Source organism: Puma concolor, chromosome D4, assembly GCF_028749965.1.
Source record: "Puma concolor isolate L17-30 chromosome D4, mPumCon1.1.hap2, whole genome shotgun sequence".
NCBI lineage: Eukaryota > Metazoa > Chordata > Mammalia > Carnivora > Felidae > Puma > Puma concolor.
Genome location: NC_141679.1, coordinates 79,476,682 through 79,492,546, shown reverse-complemented (window position 1 = coordinate 79,492,546; position 15,865 = coordinate 79,476,682). Strand labels below are relative to the sequence as shown.

Below are 15,865 nucleotides of genomic sequence, written 5' to 3'. Positions count from 1 at the left end.
ACACACAGTTTTAGTTCGGTATTGAACGTGTCCGGGTCAGTATATTACAACAAATAAATTACATTTTATTTAAGGGGGAGACGTCGCTCTTTCCCCAGACTGTCCTGTCTTTCCCTGGCTTATGACTGCGCTGTATCTCCTCCATCTGTCTGACCTTGATCACAGCTTCTTTTGGATACAAGGTTGGGTCAAGAACGGACAGATAAAAAGAAAGCAAGTCTTCCTCGACGAGTACCTTGGCAAAGACTTAGCGTGACTGCTTCTGGCAGGGTGAGTGCTAACGTTTTTTCCGTGCGGCGTTTTGGGGGCACATCTGGAGCTTCCCTTCTTCTCTGGGCTCTCTTACTTGTGATTCTCAATGAAGAAAAATGCATCTCTTTTCAGCTCCTTACTGACCAGTACGGGACCCTTGGTAAATGGCTGGGAGAGTCCAGTTTCCTTTTACCCGAGATCCCCTTTCCCTCCAGGTGGGATCTGGGGCAACCCCTCTTCCTGAGGCTTTCTTTTGCACGTGGCTCACCTCTGCGCCACGGGGAGCACGTGTTGCACGTGAGCGAGGCAGTCGCTCTCCAAACTGCAACCCCTACCCCTTCACCGGGTTTCAGCCTATCTTTCTTTAAGATTCTTTTTTTAGATGTCTCCGGTGTGAGTCAGACACCAATCAGCCGTACCCCCCCAGGCTCCCGGGAACATTGATCCTGTTCTTTGAGCGATCGTGTTGAAGGGTGAGGTGAGGGGCTACTACCCGTCTCTTCCCCTGTTTGGGGGTTGGCAGGAGCACTTCCAACACTGCCAGGTCTCACTCAAGCACCACTCCTGATCCCATCATGCCGCCATGTGGGTGAGCGGTCAAGAATCTCAGAAGGTGTAGTTTGGCTACCTTTTTTTTTAGGACCTGTATAGTGGACGTATCCCTCTCTTTAGAATATAGTCTCTATTGTCTGGGGCTCCAGCTGAAGCTGAGGCCCAAAAAGCTGCATTTGAAATCCCATTTCATCCTTATCTGATCCCTAAGAGATGCTGATCCTCCCGGTGTTGCCCACGTTTTACAGATGGGGACACTGAGGCACAGGGCAGGAGGTTATTGCGTGTTCACGGTCCCTCGGCTCTGTAGGCAGCGATCTGGTGACAAGTCTCATCCAGAGGTCCAGGTTTAGAAGTTGAACCCTGGGGGCTCCTGGGTGGCTCCGTCGGTTAAGCATCCAACTTGGCTCAGGTCAGGATCTCAAGGTCTGTGCGTTCGAGCCCCGTGTCGGGCTCTGTGCGGACAGCTCGGAGCCTGGAGCCTGCTTCAGATTCTGTGTCTCCCTCTCTCTCTCTCTCCCACTCCCTTGCTCACACTGTCTCTGTGGCTCTCTCAAAAATACATAAACATTAAAAAAAAATAAAAAAGTTGAAATCTGAATGAGGTTATCAGGTTGACCTAGGGTTAGCAGGCAAACACTGCGGGTGACCTCAGGTCCTCAGGGGCCTCAAGGATGGAGGCTTAGGGGGTTGGGGCTGCTCCCTTCTCCTCTCTGGCCCAGAATGCGGGCGTGGGCCAGCAGTCCAAGCGCAGGGCTCTGGAGGAGGAGCTTGGTGACCCTCCTCTCCTGGGAGACCCTTGTGTGTCTCTGTCCTGCCTGTGCTCCTCAGATGTAAATAATTTACGCTGGCAACGATTAGAGAGTGTGCTCTGTGTGGGATGAACCCGGTTCCCTTAATAACACTGCAGGCTTATATATAGCACAGTTCAGCCAAGGGCCCACGTGCTCTCCAGGCCACAGCCCGCATCAGCTGCCCCACATCCACCGGGGCACCCAGCGGGAGCGGGCCTGTGACTCACGCAAGGTCACGGGAGGTCAAGGGCAGTGCTCGGAATAGAACCAGCCTCTCTTTCACAGGCTCTAAACCCCAGTGGCCGGAAGCTCCCTTCATGAATATTGGAAAAAAACAGCAGTCCTCCAAATCATGGTAGTAGATATCCAGGGCTGTCTCTAGTAAGTGAGGATTGGAGGTTTAGTCCTTGAACACGGGAGTTTTTACTTGTAATGTATTTATTGTAATGTATTTATTGTAATGTATTATTAAGAATTAATGTATTCTTTTTTTTTTATTTTTTTTTTAACATTTTATTTATTTTTGAGACAGGGAGAGACAGGGGAGGGGCAGAGAGAGGGGGAGACACAGAATCTGAAACAGGCTCCAGGCTCTGAGCTGTCAGCACAGAGCCCGACGCGGGGCTTGAACTCACGGACCACGAGATTGTGACCTGAGCCGAAGTCGGCCGCTTAACCGACTGAGTCACCCAGGCGCCCCTATTGTCTGTTTCTTTAGTGATTTTGGCAGGGGGGGCAAGTGCACTGTGGCTCAGCCAGTGGTAGGACAGACAGTCAAGTGGATTCTCCAGATGTTGATAAAGACAGGGGGATTGATGAATGACCCTCCTGGGCAGCGTCGTAGAGCCGAAAAGGCTCATTTTAGCCCCACACCATCCAATAAAAGTCCAGCACCATCTGTGTGTGTAGTTTTAAAGTTTTAGCAGCCAGGGGCCCCTGGTGGCTCAGTCAGTTAGGCGTCCGACTTTGGCTCAGGTTATGAGTTCATGGTTCAGGAGTTTGAGCCCCACATCGGGCTCTGTGCTGACAGCCCGGAACCTGGAACCTGCTTCGGATTCTGTGTCTCCCTCTCTCTCTGCCCCTCTCCTGCTCATGCTCTGTCTCACTTTATCTCTCAAAAAGGAATAAACGTTAAAAGAAATTAAAGTTTTGGCAGCCACACTCAAACGATGAAAAAGAAACAGGTGAAAAAAATTTAAAGAATACATTTTAATAACCCAGCCTGGCCAAAATAGTACTATTTCAACATGTAACCAATATAAATATTAGTGAGATATTGTACCACATTTTTTTATTCCTGCTGGGTCTTGAAATCCTGCGGGTGTGTATTTCATACTAACAGCACATCTCGATTTGGGCTAGCGATCTGGATTTCAAATGCTTCCCAGCCACGTGTGGTCAGTGACTCCCAAATCGGACGGCGAGGCCTGCAGTTCCAGCCATGCCCTTTGCCAGCTTTGTGGTACTGAGCCGCCTCCCTAACTTTCCCAAACCTCAGGTTCCCCGCCCTCTGTGTGTAACGTGGAGACCATAAGTTGTTACTGTATTGCCACGAGGTCACGTGTGGAAAGCGGCTCTGTGGTTTCTAGGACATAGTAAATGCTCAATTAATACGCGGTTCCTCCCGCAGCTAAACTGCAGGAGACTGAACAATGGGTTGGCCTCTGACTACTCCCTTGCTCCTCCCTTCCATGGACATTTCTTTTTCTCTGAGCCATCTGCACCCCTCACCCCTTCCCTTCCGTCAGGTGTCCGCTCAAAAACCGCTTTCCCGGAGGAGCTTTTCCTGAACACCACGTGTTTCGGGGAACAGCCTCGCTCCCAGTCCCCTTTATCTGCTTTGATTTTCTTTAGAGGTCTGTTCACCATCGCACATGGAGGTTCTGCCTCTGTGTTCACTCGTCCCAGCCCAGCGGAGAATACGTCCCCTGAGGGCCCTCGCTACTGCTCTGCTCCTTTCATTGGATTTCCAGCTAAATATGTTAATGGATGAGTGAACGAATTCTTGAACATCTATAGTTCTTTGCTCTTAGTATACGTATAGCACGGAATTGGGATATGCAGCTCTTTCTTGGTGAGGGCAGGGGGGAGAGGGAGAGAGAGAGAGAGACAGACACACCCACACCCACACGCACGCACACACACACGCGCACACACACACGCGCACACACATACACACACACAGATAAAACCTCATAGGACGTGTTCTCACTGAAGTCCCTGCCACCCTGTGTGCTAACATGGGCACACGCCCCTCACTCTGCCCTCTCCCACCCTCCTACCCCCCCAAGGCTTGTTTGATGTTACTTGCTCTGCTAGAATCTCCTTTTCTCCGTCTCCGCTTAATAAAACCTTACGTGTGGGGCCCCCGAGTGGCTCAGTCGATTAAGCTTCCGACTTCAGCTGAGGTCATGATCTCCTGGTTCATGAGTTCAAGCCTCACATAGGGCTCTCTGCTGTTGGCACAGAGCCTGCTTCAGGTCCTCTGTCCCCTCTCTCTCTGCCTCTCTCTCTCTCTCTCTCTCTCTCTCTAAATAAACTTAAAAAAATAAAACAAAACAAAACCAAACCCCAAAACCTTGCATGCTATTTAAGGACCTGCTCAAATACCGCCTGTTCTGTAGGATCCTTCCAAATCGCTGTGTTGGAAACAATGCCTGTATCATCTATTTCTCCACCGAATATTTTTTGTTTGTTGTAGTTTTCATGACAGCCTATTTTATATTAAAATTCCTCTTGCGTGGGTATGATACCACCTCCCTTCATATGTTGAATCCCTAGAGGGTAGGACCTAATTTCAGCTGATGTGTGGTAAGGCTGGGGGATGTCGTGGAAACTATAAAGACTTTATACAAGGATATACATGGCTTAGGATCTTGAATCTAACACTCAGACGTTGTGAACTTAGGAGTCATCCAATGTCTGCAAGCCGCAAGGTTATCATCTGTTAAATGGGCAGTTGTACACATCTCATGAAGAAACCTTTATTAACATCTAGCCTGTACTGGGTACATTCGCTGCCACCAAGGGTACAGACTGCTTTAGACCCAACTATACAGTAGATGCTCAATAAATATCAGTCCCAGACCCTACTATTATCTTGGGCCTCTAGTACAGTTGGTACTATTTGGGGTCTGTTCCCATGAGTCCTAGCGTCTTCATGATATGACATGTCTGTTTCACACCTACTAGTCCTTACTCTTGCCCAGCAAAACATCCACTTCTCTTAACACGCACCTTTAGAAACTTTCATTTCCAGTTTTAGTGTTCTGTGGATTATTGTGATTTTCTGAGTCAACAGAGATGTGTCCAGACTTCTTCCACGAAGCACTCATCTCCACTTGCTGGGATGTAAATTGTCTCAGTGACATTTACTGTCCCGATGACAGAGAAGGCTCAAACACAGCCACATGCACGTGCAGCCCTGCCCAGACAGTACGACAGAATGACCCCCAGGAGCTGGAAGACAGGAGCCGGGTCGTGGTCCTGTGGAGAGTTGAGTCAGCCAGGGTTTAACTTTTGCCCAGTTGACATTTGGGTCCAATGTTCTTTGCTGTGGGGATGTTCTGTACATTACAGGATGTTTAGCAGCATCCCTGACCCTGCCCATTAGATGCCTGTGGCACCCCCCTCTTTCGTGACACTCAAGATGTCCCTTGGAGGGGCACCTGGGTGGCTCAGTCGGTTAAGCATTCAACTTCGACTCGGGTCATGATTTCATGGTTTGTGAGTTCGACCCCTGCATGGGGCTCTGCACTGACAGTGTGGAGCCTGCTCGGGGTTCTCTCTCTCGCCCTCTTTCTCTGCCCCTCCCCCCTCACACTTTCTCTCTTTCTCAAAATAAACAAATTTAAAAAACATCATATTTGTTAAAAAAAAAAAGATGTCCTTCGGGGGGGTAACATGGCTGCCACTTGGGAAACACTGGATTAGATGGGTCAGCTGTCAGCTAATTCTAGGACTATGGGCTAAGAGCTCACCCTCTTACACACACACACACACACACACACACACACACACACACAAGCTCTGCGGTTCCACGGATAGGCTCTTCCTCTTTTGAAAGCTGCAGCCCCCTGCATCCTGTTTCCTTGCTAAGGGCTGGCAGCCAAGCACTCTGTCATGGGCCCCCACCCCGCACCCACTCCCAGCGGAAGCCCTGGAGAAGGGCTGAATGCGATTTCGGTGTATTGCAGCGCCCCCTGCCGGACGTGCCGAACAACCGCCTCCGCCCCCTGCTTGCGCTCAGGTGGACGGTTTTGGCCGCTGGAGCTGCCCCGGTTCTGCCCTCGACAGGCACTGCTTTGTTCGAGGCTCTGAACAGCACTTGAGGCCACGGGTTCAGGCGGCCCCCGGCTCTGCTCCCGTGCCTCTGTCCTTTGCCCCCGACAGCTGGGGCTTGCAGGGCCGAGCAGATTTTTGCAGCTTCTCGTAATAACAGGGTGCAGTTGGGCGCCAAGGGCCGTGGCCGCCTGGGTAGGAAATTCACATCTCTTGTCTGTTTTTTTTTTTTTTTTTTTTTTTTACTTTCTCTTTCTTAGCTTTACTTTCTTCCCATTTTCAGCCGGAAGCGTAGACGACGAAGATATCCCATCTCTTCATGTTTACGCATGGCGTTACACCTGACAACATGTTTATGTCTTCACCGTTTTTAATTTTTTCGGGGTGGGGGGAGGGGCGGAGGGAGAAGGAGAGGGAGAATCCCAGGCAGGCTCCGTTCTCAGCACAGAGCCCAACTCGGGGCTCACTCACGACTGTGAGATCGTGACCTGGGCCGAAAGCAAGAGTCGGACACTCAACCGACCGAGCCACCCAGGAGCCCCCGTGTCTTGGCCGTTTTTAAATGGTAGGACTAAAAATCTGAGCTCCGGAGAAAGGAGGTGATTGTCCTGCGTCACACAGCTCGCCCTGTGTAGAGACAGTCTTTTAAAGGTTCTGGCTAGTTACGAAGAGCAAAGCTGACCCAGGAACGAATAAATATAAGAAAAGATAACTAAGGACTGATGTACAGTTTCACAGAGTGAGCAGGAGAACCGTGAGGAAGGAACAAACACTTTTAGAGAGAACGAAAGACGGGAAATGATCCCTGAGGACCCGACCTCAGCTGGCTACTGAAAAATAAATAGGACTTGGCCGGGCAGTGGAGACAGTATGCACAAAGACAGCCCCCCCCCCCCCGCCAGGGAAGATGTGGACACGATCATTGTCAACATTCATCATTGTCACTATCCTTCTCATCGTTGATGCCATTTATTGAGCACTTACTAAATGGCACGCCCTGGCTGGGACACTTTACAGAAGTTATGTCACTCCGTTCTCACGCTAGGGGCTACTGTTAACCACATTTTGCAGACAGGGGAAGGAAGACACAGAGATATGAAATGACTTGCCTGAAATGATGCTGATTGTAACTGATGGAACCTGGGTTCAAATCTGCCTTTCAAATAATGAGCGAGATAAGCTCTTCTAGAATGAGTGGGGTTGGGGGCACAAGCACTGTGCTAAGCTGATAATTAGAAAATGATGGTAAAGACGAGTGTCAAAAAGCTAAGCATGGCCTGTGGTCTCTCTTCTCTTCTCCCCATGAAGGGCCTCTGCCTCAGCTCTCCCTTAGTCTTAAACTTTTCTCCAACATGGCACCATTATGCTGTTATCAACGCTCCCCCCCCCCAAAAAAAAGGGAGGTGGGCAAAACCCCACCTAATCTCTTCGCCTTTATTTTCCTGTCTGAACCTCAGGGAGTTTGAGGCTCAGAATCCTCAACAGTGAAACCACTGGCCACGTGTCCTTGGGGTCAAGGAGACATTCCACTGAGAGGTGTAGAACTGGACTTTCAGGAGCTCCGTGAATGCTTGGCCCGCAAGGTGTCCAGCCCCCAGAGCCACGGTCACAGGCCATCCTCAGACTTTGGGCATTCCTCCGATGACGCAGAAGCCAAGCGTGTACTCGCGTACGTGTCTGCGTGAGACGAGGGGAGAAAAGAGCTCCCGTTTGTGGAGTCTCGATCACAAGAGGCAGGTTGTCCGTGGAGCTAGTGGGTGGGACAGACGCCTGAGTTCTGCTGCCACATCCCTCACTGGCTGTATGAGACTCTGGTTCTGCCTTCGTCCGTTTCACTCGTCCTTCGAACACATACGCCTTGCATTCCTATGACACGCCGAGTGCCACGGTGTAGGCATCGAAGCCCATCCTCTGGGGGCGCCTGGGTGGCGCAGTCGGTTAAGCGTCTGACTTTGGCTCAGGTCAAGGTATCATGGTTCGTGGATTCAAGCCCCACATCAGGCTCTGTGCTGACAGCTCAGAGCCTGGAGCCTGCTTCCGATTCTGTGTCTCCCTCTCTCTCTGCCCCTCCCCCGTTCATGCTCTGTCTCTCTCTGTCCCAAAAATAAAATAAAAAACGTTGAAAAAAAAATTAAAAAAAAAAAAAAAAGAAGCCCATCCTCTGTTTTGCCCTTGAGGCGGCTCATCCCTAAGAGGCTAAGCATTTGTCCGTGTTCACACAATATGTGAACAGCGAAGCAGGAACGCGAGCCCAGATCTCCCCAAGTGCCGTGCTCTTAACCAGAAACATACTGGGTTTTGTAAACCTTGATACACTTTACTGTTATAATGTTATGAAGATGTTTTAACCACATTTTTTATTCTTTTCCTGTGTCTTTCTCTTCCTTTTGTTTTATTCTCTCTCTCTCTCTCTCTTTTTTTTTTTTTTTTTACTCTTTCTCCTCAGGACTCCACAGAATGGAGCAAGAATGAGAGGAAAAAGGCCGGCAGAAAAGCATGAACTGGAGGTTTGTTGAGCTCCTCTACTTCCTGTTTGTATGGGGCCGTATCTCAGTGCAGCCCTCCCACCAGGAACCAGCTGGGACAGACCAACATGTCTCCAAGGAATTTGATTGGCTTATTTCAGACAGGGGGCCTTTCCACCACTCCAGGAGCTACCTATCCTTTGTGGAAAGACACCGTCAAGGATTTACAACCAGATATAAAATATACAGGTAAGATCTGGGTGAAGCTGGTCCCTGCCTTCCGCGCCTTTCATTCACAGAATGCTTTCTGGCGTCCGGTGTTGGTAGGGCCTTGCCGCGTGGAGGACCGTCTGGGCCAAGGGATCGTGAGCCTTCAGCGCGTTGTTACTCGCCTTTTCACCTTGTTTTTGTACTTTGCACGAGAGATTGACAATGACAAGGAGAAGAGCAAATAGCTAACATTTATTGAGTGCTTACTGTGTGCCAAGCTTGGTGCTTTACTTTGTGTACGCCATCTCATCTAAGGTTTTGTAATAGCCGTCGGAGGTAGATTGCATTTGTTCTCTCCACTGTATGCATGAAGTAACTGATCCTCAGCTAGGTGAAATTATTTGCCTCAAGTCACACAGTCAGTAAGTGATGGGATTGGGGTTCAAACCCCGTTTTATCGGTATCCGTGGTCACAGAATTTGTAATCAACCACGTCAGGTATAGGTGGTGTCGTTTGCAAATGCCACTGATGTACCCGTATCCTTCCCAAACATACTCCCACATCTGGAAACAAGTAGGGACTGTCCACGGACAATGTTTTCTTGAGCAGGTCTGAAGTGGCTCTTGACTTTTTAGAATGCCATTCATCCAAAAAGGACTTAGCCCCAAGTTTCTTTTCTCTTTGAAACCATCTGAGATTCTCCCCATTCCGGGCTTTCACCCTCTCTTTGATTCTTCCACAGCTCTCTACACTTACATCTCTTTCGTTTTAAACCGTCTGAAATTAGAGAGTGCCTTTTTGTGTTTCTTTGTTCCTTAACTAGAAACTCTTGGAAGGCAGGACTTCCATGCAATTCATTTTTGGATCCGATCCCTTGAGTGATTTTTTTTTTTTTTTTTTTTTTTTTTTTTTTGCTACGGTGTGTCAAAAGCGCACAATACGTGTTGTGTACTTAAATGAGATGGAAAATGCCAAAAGCTCTCTAGAGGTATAATCTTTGTCTCAAGGTCAAGGAAGAAGGGACACACCCTAACCCTCCTGGGCCAGTGAGAACAGGAGAGCTGGGGAACGAGGTGGAGGAAAAGGATGCTGACTGCATCAGGGAAGGCTTGCATTCAGGACGTAAGTCTTTTTTTTGTATTTGGTATGAAAATAGACATGTCTCCCTTGCACATTTGGGGGCATTATGGATTAGGGATGTGAGATTCATGCAGCCTCTACCAGCTGTACCTGCCTGTGGCTTATGCTGAATATTCAAACCCTACTTTGGAAGTTGGCCCACTAGTGGCTGAGGTTCTGCAGTGGTTCCATCTATGAAAGAGTTCACAGATGAGCCTTGAAGGGTGCTAAGCAATCGGAGAGTTACTGGGGAGAGGTGCTCTGAGCCCGATGGGAAGCAAGACACAAAGGAGCGTGGACACGGGGTGGGCAAGAAAAGGGGGAAGGAACACAAAGGTGAAAAATTAGGGGTATTTCCTCTTTAAAAAGAGAAGCATACCAGAATTTTAAAAACGTAATTATTGGGGTGCCCGGGTGGCTTAGTTGGTCGAGCTGCCGACTTCGGCTCAGGTCGTGATCTCACAGTTTGCGAGTTCGAGCCCTGCGTCGGGCTTTCTGCTGTCAGCGCAGAGCCTGCTTTGGATCGCCTGTATTCTTCTCTCTCAGTCTCTCTCTCTCTTAAATAAAAAATTAAATAAATAAATAGCAATGTAATTATTGATTCAGAAGCCCACTCCTGGGGACAACTATTCCTCAACTACCCAAGAACAATAGTTGTCTACCTAATTTCAGAGTTGGATCCTTAACGTAATTTCTGGCAGAATGCAGCCATTGCTATCTGTGAACACGCATAAACCAAACATGGGTGCTTCCCTGATTACTCAGCAGAACGCACCGGCATCTGAAATTCCTGGTGCTCGGAAAGATGGAGGCTGGAGATAAAGGATTGAGGGGAACAGAGCAAGCAGCGGAGATCTAGGAAACACACTCTTTGTGTTTTGTCAGACGATAACTCCTTGGTTTCACATGTGGCTTTTGCTCCCACTTGAGCCTCCTGAAGCCACCTTCAAGTTGGATGACTGGGGTTCAAATTTCCGTTTTAAAGATCAGAAGGTGACTGACTTGAATAGAGTGAGGTAGCCGAGAAATGACGGAGTCTGGGGTGGAAACAAAGTCTGATTATAAATCCATAACCACGCCAATGAATACGGCAGAACTCAAGGCATCCGTTCATTATTTACAAATGTTTCTTAGCGACTGCTGTATGCCTGGCTCGGTGCTAAACAATGGGGCTGTGTTGGCTTGAAGATGAGTAGTAATGATACAGTAGGAGGACTATGCTTGAGTTTTCGACGGGAGCTATCCTGCATGTTAGATGATTAACATATGTTTGCGATTGCTGTTGAAATAACCTAGACTTCCGCGGATACCCTGAGTAGAACCATAGACACAAACGTTCGACAGTGGCAACCTTTAATTGAGCACCTAGGATGTGCCATGAAAAGAGGCCATTCAGTTCTCACAGCATCCTCTGTCAGGTGAGCAGTGCCTTGGCATTTTGTAGGTAGGAAGGCCAGGACTTGGGGAGGCGGAGTGCATTGACCCACTCGGTGGGACCCATGGACACATTCCTTGTGGTAAGGAACAGGAGCTGGGGTCCAAACACAGACCTGCCTGACCCCAAAGCCCTCCTTCCAGCCACTATGCTGCACGGCTGCCCTTCCCCCAAGCCTGGTGCCCCAACATTGAGTGTGTCAGAGTTCTGAAGGGACCCTTGCAAACATTTTCCCTCCCAACCGCTTTGTGAACCTTTGGGGTTGGTTTTTGAGATGCTAAGAAGTGAAAGTTGCTAGTGAGGTTGGGGGTCAGGACATTTGGATACTAACTCTAGCTTTCTGGGCATTGGTCTTGTGACATTAGTCAAGCTCCCTCCTCTTCTGGATCCTGCTTTCTTCATCTGTCAAATGGTAGCCTTGAAATACATCAGTGGTTTTCAACCTGTGCTCTTGGAAATCTTGAGGATCGATTAAAGAAGTCAAAAAAGCCACTTTAGTGTGGGAAGATAGGCAAAGTGTGTGTGTGTGTGGGGGGGTGCTCAGGCAGGATCCCCCCCCAGCTGTGCACAGTGCTTACACAAGAGAAGGTCTGACTCTGCTGTTTTCACGGTCTGATTTTACGTATCCTTTCCGTTGGATCCCACTGCTAAAGCAAAGTGTGCGGTCATCCAACAAGCTGATTTCTACCATGCTTTCTAGTTCTAAAATTAAGTATAAGATTTAACCAAGGTCACATGGTTAATTAAATGATGGAGTTCAACCCAGAAGTCAGGCCCCTGGTCATCTAGTTATTCCTTCCTTCCTCTATTTAATCTTCAAATAATTATTAAGTACCAGCAACAGGCCCAGCACTGTGTTTGGTGCAGATGATATAATGATGAGTACAATGAACATGGTGCCTGCTCTCATAGGAGAGACTGACATTGATTAAACACACACACACACACACACAATAAGTGCTACAAAGGAAAAAAGAGCAGAGTAGGTATAACTGGGAGATCATTAATACTGTAAACATTGATCTGGAACCAGTTTCTTACATGCAAAGATTAGGTGGGGCTCCTATCATAATCTGCACGTGTACCCACATGCAAATAAGTACCCAGAGACATGGTGCCCATCCAGGCCAGGTTCAGACCAGAGCCAAAGCCAGCTAGGACACGCTCATCAGGATAATACTCAATTGACACTTTGTCCTCATTGAGTGCTGCTTTGTGGAAACAGGAAACCGTTGATTTCCAATGTGCCTTCTTATGTGCTAATGTGAACATAGCGTATTAGACAATGGACATTTGCATCATGAAAGAGAGGCTTTCTCCAGGAATGCGCCATATTCTCTTATGCTAGAGAGCCAGCTTTATTGAGGTGTTTAGTCTTCAAGCTTTGGCCAGTTCACCCCACCCTGAACCCATGGCAGGCCCCAGGATGATCTGGGAGCTTCAGAAAGAAAAAAAGTCTGAGAGGAGGTCTGCTCTCTGCGCTTAAGTGGGGTAAGGCCATTTCTTTCCTTTCTTTCCTCATGTATATGCACACAGAGGCTGGTTTCAGCTCATAGAATCATGGTGGGGAGTCCGTGCCAATGGCAAGGATGGGAACCTTTCCCATTAAATCCCAGCAGAAGTCTTCTCTCACGTTGTTTCACAAGCCAAGCAATAATATGTGTACAGGCAGTGGTTTGGGTGCACAAGGCACACGCTCTGTCATGTGTAAGTCTCAGCTGACACATGGAAGGAAGGCTGGGCCATTTCCAGCCTGAACTTGCCAGCATCATTGAACTTGAAGTCAGGGAACCTGGATGCTGGCCCACCTCTCCTGCCTCCTTCGTGCGTGCTTTTGGCCAAATAATGGACCTTTTGGAGCTTGTTTCTTCATCTGTAAAACGAGACTGTTAGCGAAGGTGATCTTCAAGGCCCTTGCCTTTTCTGAAATTCCATGATTCCATGAAATAATGTCCCCTGAGGATTTAGCCTGGGGTAGTGGAGAAGAGTGGACTTGGAGTCTGGAGACTTTGTTTATTTTTGAGCCACTTTCTAGCTTTCTCGTCCTGGGCCGAGGCATTCATGCGTATTCAACTCATTCATACATCGGTTGCTGTAAAATTTAGCTCTGGTCATAATGCCATGAGCTGTGCTACGATTTAGTGATCCCGAAATGACCAAGAGAAAACAGTGAGGCGCACACCCTCACAAACACACATGCATGTGCACAACCTGTAGTGCCCGGCCCCTCCTCCACCAGACTTGGAGTTGAGGGTGGAAGGTAGAAGAAACATACAAGTCGATAAACAAACAGTTATCGTTCCATGGATAGGAATGGATAAGGAACAGCTCAGATCCTCAATTTTCTCCTCTGTAGAAAGGGATAATGATGTCTGGCCGACCTAGTAGGTCAAATGAGGTAAAGTTTGTGTAGGAGTGCTTTATGAAATTTAAATGTTCTTCTATCTACAAATGTTTTTTTTTTTTCATTAAGGCTCTAAGTCATCATTCTAAAAAGAAATCATTGATTTTCACTTTCTGCTAAGCCCATACATATATTAGTCATTAAATACTCACAGCCCTTCTGGGAGGGAAATACTATTATTGTCCATATTATGAATGAGAATACTAAGGCACCAAGAGGGTGAGCAAATTGTCCAGGGTCACACATCTGGAAAGTGGCACAGCTGGGAGTCAGAAGCGGGCCTCTGAGACCCCACAAGAGCCCTTACCTTATGCTGTCATGACTCTCTCTGGTTTTTAGTTACCTGGTTCACCATCAAATACTGAGAAACTCCTTTTGCCAATGGGCAAATTGCAACCTCTTTGAGGCTCAGTTTTCTCATTTGTAATATGGGGCTAATATTAAATGCCTTGTGTGCTTGTGGTAAGAAGTAACTTTGATATCAAACGTGTAGAGCTTGGGGCGCCTGGGTGGCTCGGTCGGTTAAGCATCCGACTTCGGCTCACGTCATGATCTCACACTCCATAAGTTCGAGCCCCGCGTCGGGCTCTGTGCTGACAGCTCAGAGCCTGGAACCTGTTTCAGATTCTGTGTCTCCCTCTCTCTCTGCCCCTCCCCTGTTCATGCTCTGTCTCTCTCTGTCTCAAAAATAAATAAACGTTAAAAAAAAAAAAAACATGTAGAGCTTGAAATTTTGCAGGACCTGTATAAATTCGACTTGACCCCTTTACCTCAGAGGGCTGACTGCATTGCTAAAAATTATTTATTTTGTTCTCGAGACGATTTAGAAGTCAGTCTGGTCTGAAAAAGCTCCGTTTGGTCCAAAGATGTTTCCTGCCTTTTTGGATTTTATTTTCTGTTTATTTTTTTTCCTGACTTTGCACTCATCAGTAATGGGAAAATGTAGCAATTATTTTGGGGGCATACTTAATAGAAAAATTATAGAACCCTTTGTACACTTGGTTCTGGAGAGTCAGGGCGGAGGGGAGATACTGACAATGGCAGGCACTATGCCGCAAGAGGTGCTTTCAGATTGAGTGGTTTTCCCTGCAGGTTGCTGAGCAAGTGATTTGTGGCTTATGGTGCACCTTCCTTTGAGCCCAAAATAAGTACCTAAAAGTTGAATGTAAATCGAATCCTGGGAAACCAAGTCTGATTGCCTAACTGTCTTGCATAGTTATTTCAGACTTGCATGAATCTCAGTTCTAATCTGATATCCTAATGGTTCCCTGACGTATTTCACAAAAATATCTATAGTAGGTTTTGCGGTAAAGCTACTTGGCTGAATGAATGGGGCTGGGGCTAGGTGGACGGTCTCCCTCAGATGAATGAGATGCGGTCCTCATCCAGAAATCATTCAAGAGTATCTGTTGGGTACCTAGGTATGCCAGATGCTGTGCACTGCCGAACCGATAAAGTACAAGGTAGAGTGGTCCCTGCCTTCTAGGAGCTTACAGACAAGCAGTAGCGAGGGAGAGGTCTGCCACTGCACCACTCAGGATTCTTGTGGCTGAACTTGAAAGGAAACCAGCAGCCTCTGGATTCCAGACAGGATCTTAGTATCCCATGGTGCCAGTGTTAGATTTCTATTAGCATAGGGAAATTGAGTCTAAATCAGCATTTCTTAAAGTAGATTATATAGAACTCCAGCTCAACGCGATGTTAAAAGGTGTTTTTTGGAACGGCAACAAAAAAGATCCCGCAGTCAAATAAATGATAACAATGATGGCAAGTTCATTGCTAGCATTGAAAGCTTACCAAGGGTCCAGTACGAACACACTGACTATGAATTAGTCCGACTGATTGATCCTTCCAGTCATTCTGTGCACTAGGTATTGTCATCATCTCTGTTTACATAACTTCTCCAAGGAAAGAGAGCTAATTTCTGGGAGAGTAGGATATGTCACAGGTAAGCAGATTCCAGAGCCTGTGCGTTTAACCGTTGTTAACCATTGCTTCCCAAATTTGATCAAATCTCTTTGACCTTGCAAGCTCTTATTCTCAGAGGTATTGGAATTCTAACAGCAAGTTTAAGGAGTTGCTGGTTCTATCTGGACACCAGCCCGGGTCAAAGCTCTTTTTTTTTTTTTTTTTTTTTAATGTTTATTTCTTTTTTTGAGACAGAGCATGAGGTGGGGTGGGGCAAGAGAGAGAGAGAGAGACTGAGGATCTGAAGTGGGCTCTGTGCTGACAGCAGAGAGCCCAGCGTGGGGCTCAAACTCGCAAACCAAACCGCGAGATCGTGACCTGAGTCTAAGTCTGATGCTTAGCCACCCAGGCTAAGACACCCGCCTGTGTCATAGCTCTTAAAGG

General features: G+C 47.7%; 1 protein-coding gene across 5 annotated transcripts in view; it reads left to right on the top strand.

The window, feature by feature from the left end:
- Positions 1-15,865, top strand: part of BRINP1 (BMP/retinoic acid inducible neural specific 1) — a 175,664-nt gene that overhangs the window by 41,616 nt on the left and 118,183 nt on the right. For 2 of the 5 annotated variants that reach the window (XM_086683850.1, XM_086683847.1), the window contains exon 2: positions 8,326-8,593. The exons of 1 other annotated variant lie outside the window; for it this stretch is intronic. In XM_086683850.1, coding sequence (XP_086539976.1) covers positions 8,376-8,593 — 218 coding nt within the window. In that variant the 5' untranslated portion in view covers positions 8,326-8,375. Of the gene's footprint in view, positions 1-5,915; positions 6,075-6,342; positions 6,445-8,325; positions 8,594-15,865 lie in introns of those variants that run through there. 2 more of the 5 variants (XM_086683848.1, XM_086683849.1) reach the window with 2 other exon arrangements.